This window comes from Vigna angularis, chromosome 8 (assembly GCF_016808095.1).
Source record: "Vigna angularis cultivar LongXiaoDou No.4 chromosome 8, ASM1680809v1, whole genome shotgun sequence".
Taxonomy (NCBI): Eukaryota; Viridiplantae; Streptophyta; class Magnoliopsida; order Fabales; family Fabaceae; genus Vigna; species Vigna angularis.
Window position 1 is genome coordinate 13,927,660 of NC_068977.1, and position 23,453 is coordinate 13,951,112.

The 23,453-nt window shown below is 36.1% G+C and overlaps 1 protein-coding gene across 3 annotated transcripts; it reads right to left on the bottom strand.

Moving 5' to 3' along the window:
• Nucleotides 1-8,597: 8,597 nt before the first annotated feature.
• Nucleotides 8,598-23,014, bottom strand: LOC108345840 (uncharacterized). 3 transcript variants are annotated; one of them, XM_052866866.1, is made up of 8 exons: nucleotides 22,815-23,014; nucleotides 22,009-22,264; nucleotides 19,026-19,353; nucleotides 9,965-10,049; nucleotides 9,744-9,830; nucleotides 9,565-9,644; nucleotides 9,402-9,452; nucleotides 8,598-8,872 (listed from the first exon to the last, which is right to left on the bottom strand). In XM_052866866.1, exons 2-8 carry the CDS (start codon nucleotides 22,185-22,187, stop codon nucleotides 8,834-8,836), a joined length of 849 nt encoding a protein of 282 aa, XP_052722826.1. In that variant the 5' UTR covers nucleotides 22,188-22,264; nucleotides 22,815-23,014; the 3' UTR covers nucleotides 8,598-8,833. The 3 variants fall into 3 exon arrangements, with proteins under 3 accessions (XP_052722826.1, XP_052722827.1, XP_017440136.2); XM_052866867.1 differs by having other exon boundaries at nucleotides 9,402-9,644; nucleotides 19,026-19,191; nucleotides 22,815-23,013; XM_017584647.2 differs by having other exon boundaries at nucleotides 9,402-9,644; nucleotides 22,815-23,012.
• Nucleotides 23,015-23,453: the final 439 nt, after the last annotated feature.

Genomic DNA, 23,453 nt, shown 5'->3' on the forward strand with positions numbered 1-23,453 from the left:
CTTCGGCTATAGCAATTGCTCACAATCATGTGTAACATGATAGAACAAAGCATGTGGAGATTGATAGACATTTCATCAAAGAGAAGCTTGAAACTGGAATAATTTCATTTTCTTTTGTAAGATCAGAATTACAGTTGGCTGATGTTCTCACCAAAGGAGTGTCAAGAAGATTGTTTAATGAGTCTCTATTCAAGTTGGGAATGTGTGATATCCATGCACCAACTTGAGTGCGGGTGTTAAGATATGTCAAATATTCGATTAAAGGATATTAGGAAATCAAATATTATGTTAGTTATAATTTAGATATTATTATAATTTTTGCATATTTGTGCACCTGTCATTCCTTTAATAGATGAAGAATTATAAGATCCTTGAATATATATATATATATATATATATATATATATATATATATATATATATATGGTACTCTATTCTTTGAAATAATACATCAGAATTATTCTTTAAACCTTTTATTAAATTTAAGATGATTATATCAAAATATTTATCCGTAAAGTCGTAGAAGCTTGCTGACATTGATGGTGAGAGTTTCTTCAATCGAGATCAATATGTAGGGGCCTGGTCAACATGATGATTCTGAGACTACGCCCTTGTCTGGTTCCTTGCGGTTTCAGCGGGATGCCGCTCAGCCCCACAGTGGGCGGCAAAATGTTTCGGTGGGGATTTGTAGGACCGAGAGACTAGCCTTTCTAACGTGGCTTTGCTACTTTCCAATGTTTGAGTTGTGTGCACCGCTCGGTTTGACTCTGGATGTCATTCGGTTGGACTCTAGATGCGGTTCGGTTGTACTCTTGATGGGGGAGGTACCTGCAAAAGGCACTTCGACGCTCAAGTTAGGAGCGATTTTATGAACTGTTTATCATAGTTTAATATTTAAGTCCTGATTGGACGTAAATAGAACATAGTGAAGTCTTAGTTAAACGTACCTCACTTTTGGTCCTGTCATTGTATTTATAAGTGCTTCATAGACCAAATAATAACAAACTTACCTGAAGATTCGGTTAGTTATTCATTAATAGCTTTATCAATATCTCTAATCAGATATCTTTGTTTATTTTAACAGTCGGCTAGACTTTTGGTCCAATAATGATTTAAACACTGACCCAATTATAACCCAACATCATTTGAACTAGTTGAACTTAGTTGGTGTAGCGTCTGGACCAAACGATCCTTGATGGTAACAGTTCAGCCCATACATTAACATTTTTTTTATTATAATAGATTAGATAAACCTTTCCATTTTATCGTAAAATTATTCTCAATCTTTCACTATTGTACTTTTAAGATGACGTGTTCTTTCCACACTTATTTCTTAATTTATTTTTGTTTTCCCTTCTCCGAGAGCTTCTAAGTACTTTCAAAGAAGTTATTTGCTTCCAAATGAGTTGATAGATCCTACTACAGTCCATGAATGCCGAACATCAAAAGGGAAATGAGGATGTGTTGACCAAGCCTAATTTTTAAGTTGTTTTTATTTATGTTAAAAAGTTAAATATAATTTTAGTTTTTAAACTTTAATACAAAATTAGAATTTGTCTGTGTATAAAACTTTAATATATTTTTATTTTCAAACTTTAAAAATAATAAATATAATCCTTTAAATTTAATTACGTCAAAAGTTTTTAATATATAATATTTTATGTTAACAATTGAGTTGTCTGAATATTTCCGTTTCAATGTTAATTGAAAAATACATTAAAATATTAACATAATTAAGTTAAATATATCCGTTCAATTTTAAAGTTTAGAGACTTAAATTTATCAAAGTTTCAGATAATGATAAATTCCAATTTTACATCAAAATTTAGGAATTAAAAATATATTTAACTATTTCTTGAATGTAAAATCAATTTAAAATTTTTTTATTATGAAAATGATCTCGTAGATTTGTTTTCGTAATATGTATGTAGTTAAACATGTTAAGTACTACTAATAGTTATTTGTTGTAACATTTGTGTAAAGTAGTTAACTATAAATACTATTGCAATAATTATAATTATTGTTGAATATAATAAAAAATTATATATGAGATTAATCTTTTTTGTATTGAATATATACATAGGATTCTCTAGAAAAAATATGGATAAAACCCAAAATACAAATAAGAAATAATAACAAACTAACTAAAGATAAAAGATAATCTATCTAACAATTATAAATACTTTGTAAGCCTTCCCTGTTTTAATGTAATCTCTTTTTGTTAATTTCATTTAAATTTCATGGGAAGCATAACTATCTAATGAAGAAGTAACTTCTAGAAGTTTAGTCTCTGTATATGTTGAAAGTCCCACATCGACTAGAGATAAGGCCAAATTATAATATATAAATGAGGTGCAAACCTCACCCTACAAGCCGGTTTTGTGGGGATGAGTTAGGCATAAACTCACTTTCTAATATGGTATTAGAGCCAGGTTAGAGCCTATCCTAGCGAGTTCTAAGTGGGCATTCTATTCTTCTCTTCCACCCGCAATCGGGCCGTTATCGGACCACCCAATTTCTACTATCACGCACGAGATGTCTATTGTAAGGACCACATTTTCTTAGTGGTAGGGACACCCACTTCTTGCATGATTAGGAGTGCATTATTGGAGTGCAATTAGAAAGGAAAGGGAGAAAAGGAGAGGAGCATTTTACGGGGGAAGCTTGGCAAAAGAAGGGTCTCATTTTGGTACGGGGAGGGAAAGTTCACAGGAGAGGAACCCATTCTTCCTCACTCTAAAAACTGCATCTCCAAAATCCTCTCGTTTATTCTCTTCACGGGGGAGGAACTATTTGGTCACGGATGCTTGTTGGTATGTGGGGGTGATCCAGAGAAAAGAAAAGGGAGGTATCAGCAGAAGAAAAAGGAGGAGACCTGAGAGAGAAAGGAAGGTAGAATAATGTATTGAAGACTTGGAGGAGCACTGGAAGTTGGGACTGAGAGGAAGGCCAGGAGGAAGCAGCAATCAGAAGGAGAAAGGAAAAGGGAAAAAGGGAACCAGAGAAGAAGGGAGATTCCACCGGAAAAGAACCGAAGAGAGAACCTGTGATGGAAGATCAAGTTCTTGAAGGAAGTCTGCAAGAGGTAAGGGGAGCTAGATCTTTTCCTATAGGTTGTATGAACAATACATGTGTTGATATTTGTATGAACTGTATGCTGGAAATTCGTGACTGTGGATATGGTTGGGTTGAAATGATATTTGAGATTGGTATGTTGATGTATGTATTCTGTTGGAGGGGTGATCAAGTGGAAGGTAAGGAAAGTATACACTGTTTTGAACAAGCTGATAGAGTCTTGAGTCACTTTGAGAGGAAGTGAGGTAGTGATTTTGAGAAGTAAGGATTTTGAGTACATTTGGGCTGTTGGGATATCTTACGTAAGTCATTTGTAACTTGTTAGAGTCACCATACTGATCAAAATAGGTGAAAAATGGTTGTTGTCAACTGGTATGGGGCTGGACGACTTCTGGTTTGCGCCCAGCGCCCCCGGTGGCGCCCAGGCGCGAGAGTCTCGCAGAAAGTCGCGCCCGGCGCCCCTCTTATGGCGCCCGGGCGCGAGGTGTTCGCAGAAAATTGTTTCGTCTTTGTTTTTGATAGTTTTTGGGGTTCCGGGTGTCCGTTTTGGACGTTTCTTAAGTCGTTTTGGAGGTTTTGGATTCTTCCGGGACTGTTGGTGATGGTTTCAAAGCCATTTTCTTTGTCTAAGTATGAGTTACGGGAATTTGTGTTGTTTAGTGGTTCTCTTGAGACTGTTACAGTTTAGTAATGTGTATTGGATTGATTAATGTTGTTTGCTTAACAGATTTTTATGCATGTGGAATGTTTGGAATATATACTGTGATGTGATTTACGTGAATGGAAGAGATAGGTTGGATTTACTGTGGTGATATTTTCTGTTATGTTTTCTCTCATCCAGTAAGTTATGTTATTTAAATATTTCGGTTACAATTTATGAATGCATCTTCATGTGATCCAGATTGGTTGAAAGTGTATGGTTATAAATGGTTTATGATGTACATTGTTGATCCAAAAGAAATATCATGAGATTTAAAATGGTAGGATTTAATCGGAAATTAAGATCTCTCGGTGGGATCGGTTAGTGTATTGAATGAATGTAAGAGGCTTCCATATGGGGGGTTATCCCTAACACTCCAACGGTCTTTCATTCTCACTTAGAGAGGATTGACGCGTGTGGTGGGAGTAGTGGGAGGTCCTAGGGTAGACGCTATCACTGGAGGTCTATTCCGCGGTAACGGACTAGCCTTGTGTATGGTCGGGTGGAACCCCTCGGCAATGGCTTTGCAAAGCAGTAGAGGCCATCACAAGTGCACAACCCGCCCCAGCTCTACATACATTCTAGTCCGGACGAGTCGGTCTATAAAGTAACAAGTCGGGGTATAAAGTAACAAGTATTGTGATGTTAGTCTACCATGTTTGAATGACTTTTGCATGTCGTGTAAGTGGGTGAATTGTGGTTTAATGAGTATGCTCTAATTGTTCTTTTATACGAATCTAAGTATGATTATATGAATTACCTATGCTATATGTACAACATGCTTTTATATCTAGCTCACCCTTGCATTGTTTTTGTTATGTGCTGTTTGGGTATGTTTCTTTGGCGATGATCATCCACTTGGATGGGAGCAGATGTTGTCGCGGAGTTTCCCTTGAAGCAAGAGCTGGAGGTTGCTGATGTTGCGGAGTAGTCTTCTTATAGTTTCCTGATTAAACACTTGTAGTGTTTAATCCTTTCAACTGTTCAAGTTTAAATTTTCAGTTTCTGTTATTGGTGAATGACTGTAATTTCATATTTAATTACACGTCATACTCCGACTGTTCTCTATATTTGGATGTTAACGTCTTTATTATATAATATTGGTTATTATATAATCGGGATGTTACATCTATACCTCGGCGTGAAGGGGGTGTGTTGGAAGTCCCACATCGACTAGAGATAAGGCCAAATTATAATATATAAATGAGGTGCAAACCTCACCCTACAAGCCGGTTTTGTGGGGATGAGTTAGGCATAAACTCACTTTCTAATAGTATAACCTAAACTTGCTTGATAACATATTAACAAACATAAAACATGACATGCAAACAATATTCATGAAATTAGGAAGGCAAGCAGAAAACGCAAAATTGCTTCTTTTTAATAGATTTTTGCTTTTAAAAATTTTTCTAATAAATTTGAAAAAATACTTTGAATAAAAGCAAATAAATAAAGGAGTGTAAGGAAGAAAAAGATTGCAAAAATATTTTATACTGGTTCAAATCAAAAGATCATATGTTCAATTGTTAATCTCTCTAAAGAAGACATTAACTAAACACTAAAAATATCAAGAACATACAGTACAAAGTAGAGTAGAGGTTTAGGGTTCACGTCTCTTGACAAAGAAGAGATGATACACAAAAGGATGAATTATTCACTTTTTGCACACAAGTTTCTTAAGATAAACTTATAAACTTTTGCAAAAGCTTTTTATATTTTAGACCCATCTTAAAAAATAGGTTAGAATCTCTTCGCAACTGTCACAAATAATTGATTATTCTAAGTTGATAATCAATTATTCTAAACATTTAAAAAATCATTTTTTTCTGGGATAATTAATTATCTAAGGAAATAGTCAATTATTCCAAAAGCACTTGGTTAATTCTGAATATTTACTAGGATAGTTAAGTCTAGCATACAACTTGTTGTTTGATTTGATAGATGCTTTTGGGGTCCACTTTAAATTGATAGACACTTGAATCCTTAGACACTTTGAGTCCCTTAATGTTGTAGAATTTCACACGTTGCAATATCAGACACTTCAGTTTCTTAGAGGTTGCAGTACCAGACGCTTCAGTTTCTTAGAGGTTGCAGTACCATACGCTTCAGTTTCTTAGAGGTTGCAGTACTAGACACTTCAGGTTTCTAGACGCTACAGAGTTCCAGACCAGACGTTGTAGTACCAAATGTTGTAACTCTCCAGACGCTGTAAAACTCCTGGCTCTGTAAAACTCCAAACACTATAAAGTTCCAGACACTATAAAGCTCCAGACACTGTAAATCTCCAGACGTTGTAACTCTCTAGACACTGTAAAGCTCTAGACGCTATACTCTCTAGATGTTGTAAAGCTCTAGACGTTATAACTCTCTAGACGATGTAAATACAAGTCTGCAATAACTGAACAAAACACCATTTTCATTTAAACCAAATCATTTTTTAAGTCTTTAATCTTTCTCAAAAATATCATCATCAAAATTCATCTTCTACTTTTGCCAAAAAGGCATTCACTATTAACACCCATGTAAGGTGTCAAAACTAAACAAAACACCATTGCACAATAAACACATAAAATTGTAGGTAAAGTGTCATGTTAGAAAGGTAACAATGAAAACATAAAATTTATGGGATAAAAAAAACAATACAAATAAGGGAAGAGACAAAACTTAGGGACAAATAGAAAAGACAAGTACGAATAGAGATCTACAGACTACTAAGGAATGAGATTAGAGACATCATACCTATGACTCTAAATTAAGATGATATTATGAGAGAAGTGCGTTTGCAAATCAAGAAAAATGATGACATGAACAACGACAATCAACCACATCATGGACTTTTAGAAAGAAAACGATGAAAAAAAAAGTGAGATGCAATAAAAGAAATTGATAGAAATAAAAAATAAAAAGAGTTAAATTTAATAAATTATGTAGCCTAAACCAACTATGAAGTAGTTATTTGAGGAAAAAAAGAAACTGTTAATGTTTTTCCAATTTTGAGTGGTACAATCTAACAAAGATATTATATCTCTAATAAGTTTAAAATTCGTTATTTGTGATTGTTATTGATATTTTCTATAATAAACATATACTTTTTATGTATAAAATTGTTTAGTTTCTTTTGAAGAAAGATATATATATTTTTTACATGGATTTAGTATGATTCCAATATTTTGTTATTATTTTTTCAATAATAATTTTAATGTAATAATGAATCATTGATGTGCTTGTAGAATATCAACCTAGTTTTGATATTACAATACATACTAATGTTTAACATTAGTTTTATTAAGAAAAAGTATACATATACTATGAAGCTCGATTTTTTTTAGCTCATAAAAGTTTACTTTTGACTTTAAATATCTATACATTAAAGGTTTAATCCTTTTCGACATCCCTATTTATGTACGAATGTCTCAATTGGGTCCTCGTTTTTTAAAGTGTATCAAAATGGTCCCTAATTTTGAAAATTGATATCAATTGAGTCATTTCCGTTAAGTTGGCTGGACGGCGTTAAAAGAATTGATGAGTGGATGCTGAGATGACGAACGAACGCTCGTCCACCAGCGAACGAACGCTCGTCCATCAGCGAACGAACGCTCGTCCACCAGAGAACGAACGCTCGTCGACCTCTTATTGCTGGACGACCGTTCGTTTCACACTGGACGACTGTTCGTTCGGTGGTCGACGAGCGTTCGTTCGCTGGTGGACGAGCGTTCGTTCGCTGGTGGACGAGCGTTCGTTCGCTGGTGGACGAGCGTTCGTTCGTCATCTCAGCATCCACTCATCAATTTTTTTAACGCCGTCCAGCCAACTTATCGGAAAGGACTCAATTGATATCAATTTTCAAAATTAGGGACCATTTTAATACACTTTAAAAAACGAAGACCCAATTGAGACATTCATACATAAATAGGGATGTCAAAAAAGATTAAACCTACATTAAACTATCAATTAGATAAACACAGTTACGTTTCTTGCCTCATAAAATTATTATCCTTTACTGATTATACTGTTAAGAAGAGATGCCTTCTTTCCATCATTGGCTGTTTTACATCAATTTTGGAACTCAAAAACACTATTATATTAATTACTTTTTTTCTAAAAAATGGCTTTTTAAATCAATTTTCATTTCAATCAATAAAAGGTAATATATTTTACATCCATAAGTGGAATAATTGATTTAAAAATTTAAATGATCATATTTCTTACATTATCTTTTAAAATAATCAATTTACTCTATAAAATATTATTTTTAAATTGAAATTCCATAATTTTAAAAAAAAAATAGTTTAGTTTTTTTTTAAATAGCTTTGACTCAAGTCAATGTAATACTTTAAATATATCTTTTTATGCAATAATTTTTTAATCATAAGATACGTCACATCAATGCAAGTAACGAAATATACTTAAAACACTGTTCAACACTCTAGACAATATAACATGCTACCACTCAGATATGAAAAATATTAATTTTTGAAGAAAATTTATATATATATATATATATATATATATATATATATATATATATATATATATATATATATATATATATATATATATATATACCTATATTAAATAGCAACGTAATCACTTCCAAAAATTCATTTCTGATTGCTATCAAACATTCTTGAAGAATTACTAAAGTAAAGCAAAAGGAAAAATGTGACCAAAAAAATAGAGCAAAATGCAATTTCCTACAACCAAATGAACCAGTACCAATAACTAAGCACTTTGCATATTATGTTTACTCGTTAATGTTGGGAATACCCATGAACAGAAATAAACAAGTTTCAAACAAATTACGAAATGCATTAACAAAATAGCTTGGAAAACGTATTATATTGAAACAATAACGAATTATCTATCATGACTGAAAAATGTTAGTATGCTTTGAGCTAAAAAGCAGGTTCACCAAATCCTAATGGCTCAATCAAATATGGCTAACAAATACAGCAAAATTCATAACATACCCCAGTTATTTGAAAAGGGTAAAAAATCTGTCAGAAAATATAACCAGATTTCAAAGTTTCACTTGAAATAATTGGTCAGCACAAAATGCTACAATAATAGGGCCAGCAAAATCACCAGCAGCACATCCTGAAGATAAAGAAGACACCCTTAAGCGTATTGAAGTGAAACAAGCAAGAATCAACTCAAAATTTTGTTGATATAATTTTTTCAGCACAGATAAGTTTTTCAACCAGTAGAAGAAAATTAGAAAGTAAAATAAAATAACTGTCTGTTACATGTTAAATTGGCTAAAGTTTAAGTTAAAAACAATTTTTCAAGTAATGAAGAGTTGTTCGGCTAGATAAACTTTTCCACAAGCATATATATATATAGAGAGAGAGAGAGATGTGGGTATCCATGAGTTAAAAATCAACCTTTAAATTAGCTATTAAGGTAGAGCATATACAAATAAACAAACTTATGGGGGTGAAATAATTTTTCCTTCCTTCTTATAGATACTTTTGGAGAAATTCATTTAAAGAGACCCAAATGAGGGAATTATAAATTAATTTATTTAAAAGATAAATTTAATTTATAAGAAAAGTTTATTTAAATTAGAAAAGTTTATCCAAATTAGACCTTAAATTGCAAAATTCAAGTAAGGCAACAATTTTACCAATCCATTGACCCAGCGATGGACGAACAAGGGTTGCACCGATTCCTGCTCCTATGGAAGCAAAAATTAAAGATGAAGTACATCTAACTGTAGTGATGAAAATCTTCTGTCCAAGAACTTCAACTTCATTAGTTTTATCAACATCATTATCCTCTTTCTGCACCTTGAATGCCGAGGAAAAGAATCTATATAAATCAATGCCAACTTGGCCAAGCCATGATGCTGCAACTCCAAGCATGTGTCCTGTACAAAACAAAAAGAAAGTCATCACAAGTTAATTGATGAAATCAAAAGCTCAGGAAATCTCATAACGAACAGGTATTATTCATGGATTGATTTGACCTCTGAATGTTGTTCTGCTCACACGATAGAAGTAAACCACAGTGGGCATGTTCCTTCCAGCCTTGCGAGTTGCTGATCTAGGGATATCTGTTCAAGAAATCCGAAAAGACAAATACATTTAAGATCTATTGGAGGGCTCAGAATATAAAACAGCCATCTCTCACTACTAAAACACTAGTTGATTTTGCCTGTAGTAAACATTAACTGTTTTATCAGCATACCTTTAAGAAGCTTCCATGCCATTCTTTGTGAAACATAACGAACAGCAATTCTTTCTAAGATCCTTCTAGTGGTCACAACGGTTGACTGTTATGGCACCCAAGACACATTTAAAATAATAAGCTTTAAATATGTCAATGCACACTTAGAAGAGCAAAAATTATGAAAGTCAAACTAATTTACCAGGTAATTTTAGTCATTACTAATGTAGGGGTGTGCAAAACATCGAAATATCCAAATCTAATTCATCAAAGATCCCACGTTGGTTATAAATAAGATCAAATTATAATATATAAGTATACATGAACCTCACATCAAAAGTCAGTTTTGTGAATTTAAATTAAGTTTAAAGTTCACTTTTTAAGTTGATATTAAAGACAAGGTCACGAGTTCAAATCCCAATAGGTCAATTAGATTGTTGTAAGTTGCATCAGTTATCCCGTGACATTGGCAAGATGGGCCAAGTCATAATCAAATTGTGGTGCTTGAACTAATATGCTCTTTAGTAGAGCGTTGCACTTTGACTATCACTTGTAGCTTTTGGCCTAGTAGTTAGTGCTTGATCCTAACAAGGTCTATTGAGCATATCAAGCCATTATGAAACTGTGAAAGATCCCACATCAACTACAGATAAGATAGATTGACAATATATAAGTAGGTGTAAACCTCACCTCACAAGCCAGTTTTATAAGATCGAGTTAGACTTAAAGTTCACTTCTTGAGATGGTATCAAACTCTCTAAAGCCTATCTTAACAAAATTTGTTGTTTGTTGGGCCTATCATGCCACCCACTATCAGAAGACCATTAATGTCTAGTCCCATGCTCGAGATGTATACACTTCAAAATATTCAAAACCAATGTTCATCCAAAAAAAATTGTTTGGTCAAGACAATTTTATGATAGTTTCGACTTGGTTAATTTTTACTCTATCTGCAAAGTGTCGCTTTGGTCAAGCCCACAATTAGGGCAATTTTAGGTTGGTCTTGGATGGGGCATCCTTGACTTGGATTTCGTTAAGACATCCTCAACTAAACCTCAATTGGAGCATCATTGGTGTTGAATATAGTGAAAAACTATATTTGGATTAATCTCCCTTGTGTTAAATACACACATAGGGTTCTCTATTTATAATAGAAGAAATATGGACTAAGTCCAAAATACAAATGAGAAATAATAACAAACTAACTAAAAGATAAAAGATATAATATATCTAACACTCCCCCTCAAGCTGGAGCATACAAATTGTATGAACTAAGCTTGGAATAGATGAACTCAGTGTTGAACTAGATGATTTGTCTTCAAGAGTGTGAGGCAAACATAGATGGACTAACAGCAGCTTGTGAAACTTCAACTTCAAAAGTGGATGAAGGAGAGGAGTGGTGGACAATGACAAATTGCAAGGACTGATTCCCAATCAATGATGGATGAGTGACGGGATCAACAGTGGTAGCTGAAAGTTAAGAGCTACAAAACTGCAGGGACTACACTAAATCCTCATCAATGATGGATGGGTGACGGGATCAACAGTAGTAGCTGAAATCTACAAAACTGCAGGGACTACACCCATATATATTTGCAGTGTCTTGGAAACGTACGCCCCCTCAGTGTGAACGGCGGAAATGTGGAATATCACAGTTGCTGGACCACTAAAACAAAACAAAATATTAAGCTACAATGCTGAAACAAAGACATCAAAGATCCAAAGATACGTTGGAGGTCCAAAATTCTTTGCTGGACAACTCCCAAGTGGTGATACTTAGTCGTGTATCACAAGAAGATCGGGCTAAACTCTAGCCCAAGAAGAACTGACGCAGTTGCGTCTGTCTGAGGCGGTAGCGACTGCAACGGCGATTGACTGCTATAAAACTGTAGGGACTAAATTGCCATCACTGACTGATGGGGCCTGTAGTGGCTGGAAGCGACAAAACTACAGGGACTGCCATCACTAACTGACGAGGTGATGGGGGCCTACAGTGGTTGGAAGCATACGGTGCCTGGACAGCGGCAAACGGCGCGTGGACAGCGGCAAACGGCGCCGAACAGCGGCAAACGGCGCCGGACAGCGGCAAACGACACCAGACAGCGGCAAACGGCGTCGGACAGCGGCAAAACGGTGCCGGACAGCGGCAAAACGGTGCGGACAGCGGCCAACGGCACAGACAGCGGCAAACAGTGGCTGGACAACAGCAAACAATGGCTGGACAGCGGAAAACAGTGCCTGTACAGCGGAAAACGGTGCCTGGACAATCAACGGCGGAGACGAAGACAGACGAAGAAGGCAGCAATGGCTGCTCTGGAAGGTCTAAACAGAGAGGGAGGTCCGGCGAGAGCTGTGGAGGTGTCGCGGTGAAACTCCGACACCGGGAAGGCGGCGCGTGCAGAACACGCGCCCGAGTTCTGACGCTAGTCTCCGACGGAGTTGGCCGTCGCTCGAGGAGACGCTTCAGATCTGCTGGTCACCGGTCGAAACTGTGACGGCGACCAGCCGGAAAGAAGCGCTGCGTGGCGGCGCGTGATTGAGAACTGGCTCTCGAAACCGGCGTGGTTGGCCGTCACTCGAAGAGACGGTCCAGATCCGCAGGTCACCCGTCAAAACTGTGACGGTGGCCGGCGGTGACGGCGGCGACGGTGGCCGGAGTTAGCAGCGACGGTAGCGAAAAGTGGCGGCGACAGCAGTGGCACACTGGGTCTGGACTGGAGCTGACTGTGGCAGAGATTTAAGAAGAAAAAATGGACTGCCCACTGAGATTTTAGGGGCTGCCGGCGGCCATGGCGGCCGACCGCGGGCAGACAACAGAGACCCTGCTCTGATACCATGTTGAATATAGTGAAAAACTATATTTGGATTAATCTCTCTTGTGTTAAATACACACATAAGGTTCTCTATTTATAATAGAAGAAATATGGGTTAAACCCAAAATACAAATGAGAAATAATAACAAACTAACTAAAAGATAAAAGATATAATATAGCTAACAATTGGCATGGCTTTCACTGAGGCATCCTCAGCCTCAACCAAGGCCTCATTGGCCTATTTACCTGTTACAAGTATGACCTATTTAAAATTCTTATCTAACCTAAAAGTCTATTTGCGTGAGCTCATTTATAAAAAGACCAAGAAATAAATTAATAAACTTAACTAGCCCAGTGAGCCATGTAGTAAATATTGTGTTCTGCACTGTAAGATTTATGCGTCCATGATTTTGGTGGATCGTATTGGATCATTATTGAAGATCGTGACTCTCATTGGTGTGGCTTATGAGCCAGTTTTTCTATTCTGAGCTGGTTGGGTTTGCAACTATCCAATCTGATTCAGCCCCAGAAAAACCTTAGGTAAGCGCAAAGCCCAATTTCTTTTTTCCGTCTGCTGTCAAAGACCCCTGCAGCTCTTTGGACCTGAAAAATGAAAGTCATGCTCTTCTTTTCATAAATAACCAAAAGTTACTACCCCTCCTCCCCCCTTTTTCCACGTAAAATTACCACTCTTCCTATTGGAATAAACAAAAAGTTATCACACCTTTTTCACCTAAAACTACCAATGTTCCTCTAGCAGAAACAAAAATCACTGCCCTCTTTTTATCTTTTAGAAAACTACCACTGCACTTTTATCCTTCTGCAAACAAAAATCACTACCTCCTTATTCTCTTTCTCCCCAAGGCACTCTCCCTTTTCTCTCATCTATGTAATTTTGCCCCCTTCTCTATTTTTTCTGCATCTTTCTCTCATCTATGAGAATTGGGTTCAGGCCACAAAGACATGAGTACCTTAGAAAAGAACAAAACATGGGAAATTGTAAACAGACCACTGGATAAAAAGGCAGTAGGATGTAAATGGGCTTATAGTTTAAAGCATAAGGAAATGTGAAAGTAGTGAATGGAATCATCACATCTAGAGTAAAAGGGGTTGACATCGAACTTGATGATGATGTTTGAACTTCCATTGTCGGGTTTTGGCTGGATGGTGAAAAATCCCACATGGGCTTTCCTGGACTTAATAGATTAGAGATTTTTCAAGCCTGCTTAAGATACACTGATGAACTCAGAGACTACACTCTTTTAAGGCTGGTGGCATGAAAAGGGATGACAGACAGCTAGCACTTGTTCTCGTGTGGATTCTGATTCCCAGGGCGAACAACTGTGCTCAACTAACCATAGAAGACATTTTTCTCATTCATGCACTCAAAGGACACATTCACACTGACTGGGCTGAGGTGGTAAGTGACACCATTATAAAAACTACGAGGCCACCTATGGCTAGCTTACCTTATGTTGTTTTTCTCTCCAAAGTGTTTGAATTTTACCATTTCAGTCTCACTGATGAAGTATCCACGGGTTACAATAACACTAATAAGAATGAAAAGGCTGCCTTTCATCACACAGGCCTTAGAAAAAGAGAAGATGGATGGGCATTCAAAGATGAACCTCATGCTGACCAAGGAGAATATGTTGATCCAATCAATGTTGACAAGTCCCACGCTTCACCTGCTGTAAGACCAAAGAACAATTTTGAAAAATGTGTGCTAAAGTAATTGGCCAGGCTTGTCTCCAACCATTCCACCTATATGGACCAATTCGATCCTTAAGAAATCGCAAGCATCCAACAACAACTCAAAGAACACAATATTGGTGGTGGCAGTGAAGATCTGGATCCTGATGCTGGTCAAGAAGAAGAGGAAGATGAGCAAGAGGAACAGGAAACTACTGATGAATACTAGATGCTCTTTCCCTACTGTTAAATTGAAAGTATATTCAATGAAATGGTTCTCTTGCATCCTTTTCCTTAATCCTATACTTATAGGATTAAGTTACTGGAATACACCTCACACACACTCAGATATATCACATACACACTCACAGCTCACATTCACACTAACACTCCTTTCCAACTCACTCTTAGTTGGAACACACAACAATAATTCTAACACCTACTATGTCATAGGATTCACTTTAGAACTTTAGCTGTCTTGCTGTTATTGTCCTGCTATACTTTAGGATTCACCTTAGAACTTCTGGTCATGTTCTTTTTATTGCTCTGTTCTATTATGTTTAAGTTTCATCTGCTATGCTCTGTTATGACCTGCTAAACAATTAACTTTGATATTATGGTTAACTTGTTATGATCTATTTTTCTGTCTTTATGTCTCATGGTATTTGTCCAACTCCCTATTTTTGCTAATACCCAAAGGGGGAGAAAGGTATTTGAATTGTAAATGCAGGTTGGCCATCATAAAAAAAGGACAGATTTTTGAGAGGGGAAGATTGTTGATCAAGGTTTTGATGATGTCCAAATGTTTAACAAAATCTAGATGAGTAAAGTTGAGTCAAGAATAGATAGTAAGTCAAGCTTAAATCCTCTTAGAAACAAATTAATCAATGTATAATCAATTAAGAGCATCTTTGGCACCCAAAAAATTTGTTTTGAAATACATAACTGTCATTTGAACTGTCTTAATTGATTAACATACTTATATAATAGATTAAAACAGAATCAAACTTCAGAATTCAAATCTAAATGATATTAATCGATTAGGTTATTTCCATAATCGATTAATAACATCAGAAAGATGTTTACCCTTTAAAAACAAGTCTTCTTCTCATTCCAAAGATATTAAAGTTTTAAATCTAAGAGCTGGTATTGTGAGAAAGAAGTATTTCTTGAGTTCTTGAAGAGAGGAAGAGTTGGGTCTTTGAGAAATTCATCAAGAAGTTATCAAGATGAATTTGATTCTGGAGATTCTTAGAGATTCTTGCTTGACATAAGACTGATCTATAACATCTACACTCCAGGTGTATTCATTCCATTTACTTTTTGCATTTTTCCATTCTTTAAACTCTCTTCACTGTGTAGGCGATAATCTTAGGGTCCAGAATTATTAAGGTGTACTTGTAATTCTGTGAACTTTGCCATTATAGTGGAAATCTTCCAAGCTCAAGTTGCTTGGAAGAAAACTGGATGTAGATTCAAGTTGAATTAAACCAGTATAAAATTGGCGTGTTCTTTTCTTCTTCTTTCATCAATCTTGTGTTTCTTTGATGGTTTGAAAAAGTCTAAAGAATGAGGGCCTCAACAATTATTTTAAGAAGATCAAAATTTTGTGAAACCAATTCACCTCCCTCTCTTGGTTGGAAAATATTAGCTATTATTGTTTTTAACAGTTATAACCATCAGAGGTTATAACTACATCCTATTATATTTTTCTCCTAGTATAGACTTTACCATTGAACCTATCAATACCCTAAAAGTTAATGTCATTGGTTCTGGATGACGTATCCTATGCATTACTAAAGTCTAGGGATGAATTTTATATAAACTTTGAGAGAGGGACAAAATCTAATTTCGCATGTAAATACAAGGACTAAAAACATACTTAACCCTATAACCATTCTCTCATTGGCAAGCTTATTTTGGTTGGGAATTGCAACAATTTCATGTGAAAAACGCTTTTTGGTATGGACAATTAGAACAAGTCTACATAGAAATTCCTCTAGGTTTTAGGTCTATTGAAAAAGGGAATAAAGTATGTAGGTTGAAGAAAGCCTTGTGCAAGCTCAAGTATCCATTATGTGCTTGGTTTGGTTGACTCACTCAAGTTATGATCTCCATGGAGTACCAACAAAGTCACGGTGACCATACCTTGTTCATTAAACATTCCATAAAAAGCAAACTTACTCTACTCTTGGTCTATGCTGATGATATGCCAACATGAAAAACAAATCTTGAAAGAAAAGCTTGTTGCTTAGTTTGAAATATCTAAGAAAATTAAAGTACTTCCTTGAGATAGAAGTTGCTTATTCAAAGAAAGGCATCTTTATCTCCCAAAGAAAGTATGGTTTTTGTCTTCTTAAAGAAATAGGTAAGATTGAATGTAAAACCAATGGAGTTCTTATAGAACAAAACCATAGAATTCGGAGTGATGAAGGCAATTCTACTATGAATAAAGGCCAATATCAAAGACTTGTTGAGAAGCTCATTTACTTAGCTCATACCAAACCTAACATAGCATTTGTTGTAAGTATAGTTAGTCAGTTCATACATAATCCAAGGGAGAGACATTTATAAGCTGTGAACAAAATCCATCAATATTTGAAGAAAAGTCCACGAAGGGGATTATTGTACAAGAGAAATGAAAAATAAAAAATGGAAGAGTTCATACATGATCCAAGGGAGAGACATTTATAAGCTGTAGACAAAATCCATCAATATTTGAAGAAAAGTCTACGAAGGGGATTATTGTACAAGAGAAATGAAAAATAAAAAATGGAAGTGTATGATACAGATTATGAAGGGCTTATCAAAGATAGGAAATCCACCTCAAGATATTGCATGTTCTTGAGTGGAAATTTGGTAACTAGGAGAAGTAAGAAACAAAAGTGTTGTTTCAAGGCCTAGTGCTAAGGCTGAATTTTGAGCTATGGCAAATGGAGTGTATTAATTGTTATGGTTGAGAATTGATCTAAATGATCTTAAAGTGGCATATGAAGAGCCTATGATTCTTTATTGTGATAACAAGTCAACTAATAGCATGGCTCACAATCTAGTTCAACATGATAGGACCAAACACGCAGAGATGGATCGACACTTTATTAAAGAGAAATTGGATAGAGGTCTTATTAGTACTTCTTATGTTCCATCCAGGCATCAATTAGTAGATCTATTGACAAAAGGTCTTCCCACTAAACGATTTCATAATCTCACATGCATAGATCACCATATCCAATATTTTCCCATTAAAAGGTCTTCCATATATTTGTAGATCTATTTTCAATATGTGTTAAATATATTATCTTTATCTTTTATCTTTAGTTAATTTGTTATTATTCTTTATTTGTATTTTGGGCTTAGCCCATATTTTTTTTATTATAAATAGAGTACCCTATGTGTATATTCAACACAAGGGAGATTAATCTCATATGTAGTTTTCAATATATTCAACATGGTATCTAGAGTCTAAGATTGTTTTTGAGAAAAAAAAAATTTGTCGCCTTTGCCACTACGCCCGCCGCTGCCAGCAGTGCTGCCGACAACACTATTGTCTACCACCGTTGCTGGTGTTGTCGTCCACTACTATCGGTAATCCTCTTTTGTCAAAGTCATCATAGTTGAAGTTTCGCAGTTGTCCATAGCTATCCAATATTATTCTTCATGTTTTTTAGGATTTTTCTCTCCGGTTCGTCCATGGCTTCTTTCGCTACTGTCTCTTCTGACCTCTCTTCTATCACCGAGATGTGTTTGACCCGTCCATATATGTTTTTTCTCTAGTGGCAAAGATGACTTTTGTTAGTTTATTTATAACCGTAGTGGCTCTCCAACAATGGCCTCTTTATCAACCAGATGTCAACAATGCGTTCTTTTATGGCGATTTGCAAGAAGATATTTATATGGAGCAATTTCCCAGTTTTGTTGCTCAGAGGAAGTCTTCTTGGTTGGTATTTCATCTTTTATGTCGTCTTTGCAAATCACTAACAATTTGGTGTCACTCGAGTGCAGAAGAATATATTTTTACTAAGTCTTTATTGATTATATTAGTAACAAGCTTGGTACATACAATTCGTATGCACCAACTTGAGGGGGAGTTAGATATTTTATATTTATCTTTTATCTTTAGCTAATTTGTTATTATTTCTTATTTGTATTTTGGTTTTAACTCATATTTCTTTTATTATAAATAGAATACCTTATGTGTATATTTAACATAAGGAAGATTAATCTCAAACATAGTTTTCACTATATTCAACAATATGGTTATCACCCTACATTAAGTATGACCCAAGAATGAATATGACTGTCAAAAACAAAAATAACCAAATAGAAACAGCTATCCCACTCAATTAACATGTTTATCGAAGTGTATGAAATGAAGACAATCTACTCAAAAATTAGATATGGGGTTCTGAATACAAGCTGGATGTAGCAGCTTAACAGCATTGCCACTAGAAGCTTAAAAGAGTTGTCACTAAAACTAAATAACAAATCACTCATATCAATTTCATAGATTGTTTGTATATTCCAATATATAAATTTTATAGAACCATGAAAGAAAGAAAAAACAAGATAAATCTCACCTCACGTATGATTTGCTTCACTGATTTTTTTAAGGGAACAACCAGATCAACAGGGTGCTCTTGATCCTCCTCCAAGAAATCCTCATCATCTTCCATTTCCACACGGGGCTCCAAAAGAGGTAAATAGAACAACAAGAACGACCTTATGGAAGTCATTGCAAATGTCCTCAATTCAAAAGCAGAAAACAGCGGTTTAAGTTCCACATTATACTGTTTGGTACTATATCTTAGTGCATCATATTGGTAATTCTTTTTAAAAGAACTTTGTATACTAGAACTGTAGTCTTCAGATAATGCTGCACCAGCATCACAATATGCAACTGAAGACCTGAAAATAAAATAATGATAGGAACCAAGATATTAAACAAAAGAAATAGATAAACTAATACTGATACGCATCACTGATCGGAAGAAAAGTCCTCTATATGATTAGAGAAATCCAACAGAGAAACCCTAAATAACTATGGATAAAATTAATCTTTTTACAAATATGGAAGAGCCACTAAGCAAGAAAAACATACAAAGATTTGGATTATGAGAAGAGCCAGCTTCTACTCAAAATCACTACCCAAAACCTCAGAATAATTATCCCCTTTCATTTGGGCGCCCTCCCTCCTTATATACCCATTTTCTGTCTGTCTGTCTCTCTCTCTCTGTACACAATACAGTAATCCCCAACCAAACCCAAGTCTTCAAAAGTAAAACCTAAACTGTTTTGTCGGATTGTGTATCCTATCCTAGATCAAAATCCTATAACACGACAAAGCATCATCCCTAGAACACCAAGATAAATGCTGTTAGGTTTCTGGGTATGAAACCTAACTGTCTCACAGCACACACTCACACAATAGCACCCAAATGGTAAGAAAAGAATGAAAATATGTATTCACATCAACCAATGTCATATACAACCAGTAACTGGGAGCATAATCCCCCTCCACAGGATCAAGGTTCCTGTCTATACAATTGATATCAAAAACTCCCCTCTACCAGACCCCCCCTTGCCTTCTTATAAAGGCAGCCCACTTCTAACTACCCAACAACAATTAATTCCTAAACTGAACAATTAATTCTTCAACTGTTTTCTCTCTCCTGCACACCTATTACCCATCATAACATGTCATATTAAATCCTATCATTACACCCTGCTGCAAAACAACCTTGTCCTCAAGGTTGGTACAGTAATGCTTGTTCCCATGGCTCATCTTCATCATAGGAAGGGAACCCACTGGCTGCTGCCTCCAATTCAGGTCTGGAGGCTTGGGTGGTGGTCTATATGAAAGAATTGTTGACTCCTTTAAGAGTTGCTTTTTTTCCAGAATTCCCATGGACCCTATGATTCTTCTATATTGCCTTCTGACCTGGTGACCACTTACATGGGCCTGGATTTTAACTCTTTTCTGATGAATGATCAAGAATTCTTTTCTCTTCTTCCACCCCCAAAACCTTTTTTGTATTTTTATAGCAGCAGTACTGGCGAAGCCCTCTCCTTGCCCAAATTTGTTCATCCTAGAAGCTAAAAAGGAAAGAACTTGTTGATCTGACCATCCAATTCCTTCATCATCATCATGTTGAGCTAATTGTTTCCTCTGAATGTTAAATTGCAGCCCTGCAAAGAAATATCTCTGCCATTGGTCTTCTAGTGTTTTATATGTTTGTGACAACCATATTTTTTCCCCACTCAAGACAGCTGCATCTTCTACTTTATTTCCAGCCATCATAGTCACCCTGTTCCCACCATATTCTGCTTTCTTTCCTCTGTCTTCCCCCTTCTTCACTGTTTTATCATACACATCACAACCTACCCCACTATCTCTCCTAGAAACGGCAGCTTCTGCCACTTCCTGGGCAGCAACACAAACAATGCCTCCATCACAGTTTTTGTCTTCTGCACTGATATCTCTTTATCTTTCCTTCCCAGAAAGAGTAGCTTTTGCCACTCCCTGGGTAGCAACACCAACAACTTTCTCATCAGCAGCTTCTGTGATTTTTGCAGTTTGGCCTAACTTTTCAAAAACAAAACCTCTATCTCTTTCTCTGAACCCTATTATCAATGCCTCTTTCAGCCCTTTCCAAGAAAGGTTCTTGGTTTTATTTTTCCAGGCCCTGAACCAATAAATTGTGCCTCCCTCCATGCAGTTGTAAGCCAACCTGAGCCTCTCCTTCTCTGTGATATTTTGGGTGTCAAAAAACTTCTCAACTTGAGAGATCCATCCCAACGGGTCCAACCCCTCAAACCTGGGCAATTCTACCCGCTGCCTCCAATTCTGCTGCCCTTTACCCCTGTCTTCCTCCAGCTCTTCCTCTGAACCATCTTTCTTTCCTCTCATGATAGCTTTCTCACTTCTTTCTGAGCCCATTATGTGAATCTTGATTTCCTGCAACATTTCTTTTATTTCTTGGATATCTCTCCTCCATTCTGCCATCCCCATTTTCTGTTCATTGACCCTTCTCTCCAAGGTATTGTCTCTTCCTTCCATGCTTCCACCCTTTCTTGATCACTTCTTGATCCCTTCTTGATCCCTTCTTGATCTGGCAGTCCCCTCCTAAGCGGAGCAGCTTCTTGATCCTTCACCCCCACTTTGATCCGGCAGGTCGGACCAAATTGTTAGGTTTCTGGGTATGAAACCTAACTGTCTCACAGCACACACTCACACAATAGCACCCAAATGGTAAGAAAAGAATGAAAATATGTATTCACATCAACCAATGTCATGTACAACCAGTAACTGGGAGCATAATCCCCCTCCACAGGATCAAGGTTCCTGTCTATACAATTGATATCAAAAACTCCCCTCTACCAGACCCCCCCTTGCCTTCTTATAAAGGCAGCCCACTTCTAACTACCCAACAACAATTAATTCCTAAACTGAACAATTAATTCTTCAACTGTTTTCTCTCTCCTGCACACCTATTACCCATCATAACATGTCATATTAAATCCTATCAAATGCAAGTGTAGAAAAATGGAAGCGGAGCATACCCAAACAAAGCCCTTGAGGCAAAACCAGTCCCCGCAGCAACAGACGCTGCAGCAGCAGTAGCAGCAGCAGACGCGGAGAAAAAGGCACCAGAAGACTGAAAGGCGTGAGAAGAGTGCAATCCGAAGCTCGAGTTTTGGTTTTTCCTCCACAGATCTAGAACTATAGCTATGCCTGCCATTGTTGGAACTTCCAATGGTTGGAAAGCCTAGCCCACCCAGTTTGTGCTTAGTTGACAGATTATTAGTGAAAACTTACCTATATTTTAATGAATATAAATAAAAATCAATACTTAAAATGTAATCAATTCATAATTTCACACACAATGAAATGGGAAAGACTTGAGAGCGTTGTTTACATAGACAAATGCAAAGAAGACTACAACCATGGCAATGAGATTAGAACTAAAAAATTCCAAGTAACTTACTCAGAACTCACAGGGTATCAAAATTATGAACCTACAATAGAAATAAGAAACCCATAATAATAAACTCACCCTACTATTTAGAAAAAAAAATGGAAGTTTCAAAAGGAGAGATGAAACATCTCAAGAACCCATATACATCTCACTAAGGTGATGCAACTCAAAACACCCCCTCCATGAAGTTAGGAACACTAAAACTCAAACAAACACAAAATCAGCAAACCCATTTAATCAAACCCAAAAAGAAAATTAAAATCAACAAAACCAATATGCTGCAGCCCAAAGAAGTATGAAGAGGAATCCTCCAAAATATCTTTCTTTTATGAAATTCTGGTCGCATCAACAACTACGATCAAGTCAACGACGTAAGGGCAAAATTCTTACAACGGCTGTCGCGCCTGCGGATGCGGAGGCGGCAAGATGGAGGCGGTCAGTGGCTGAGACGGAGGCGGTCAGTGGCTGAGACGGAGGGTGCGAGCTGAGAGGGGTTAGTGAAGTCTGCAAAGCAAAAGGAGGAAACTAACGATGGTGTACGACGCATTGTTGCACCACTTGATAGGAAATTTCGTTAGCTAAATTATTACACATTTTATTTCCTCCTTTGTTTTTAAAAATGTACACAATTTGGTTCTTGAATTTTTGAAGGGTTATAAATTTAATTTTTTTAAAATAGTAAAATAAATTGATTTAGTTCTTAAATATGTAAAAAAATAATTTATGGTAGAATAACGCCAAAATAAAATAATCTAATTTCCTGCTGGATTAATTTTAAAATTATGATTTTATGACGGCTAGTGTCATAAAATTAACAATATGGCTTTTCATATATTCAAAGACTAAACTAAATATTTTATTACTTTAAATCTTTAATTAACATTGTTTTACGTATGAGAATCAAATTAATCATTTATTCCTTCTTAAAATATTTAGATAAAAGTTCAAATTACCGGCTCGACCTGACCTGGTTAATCATGGATTGGTCATTTAGTGAACCAATCCAAATCGGTTCACTTATTAGCAAGC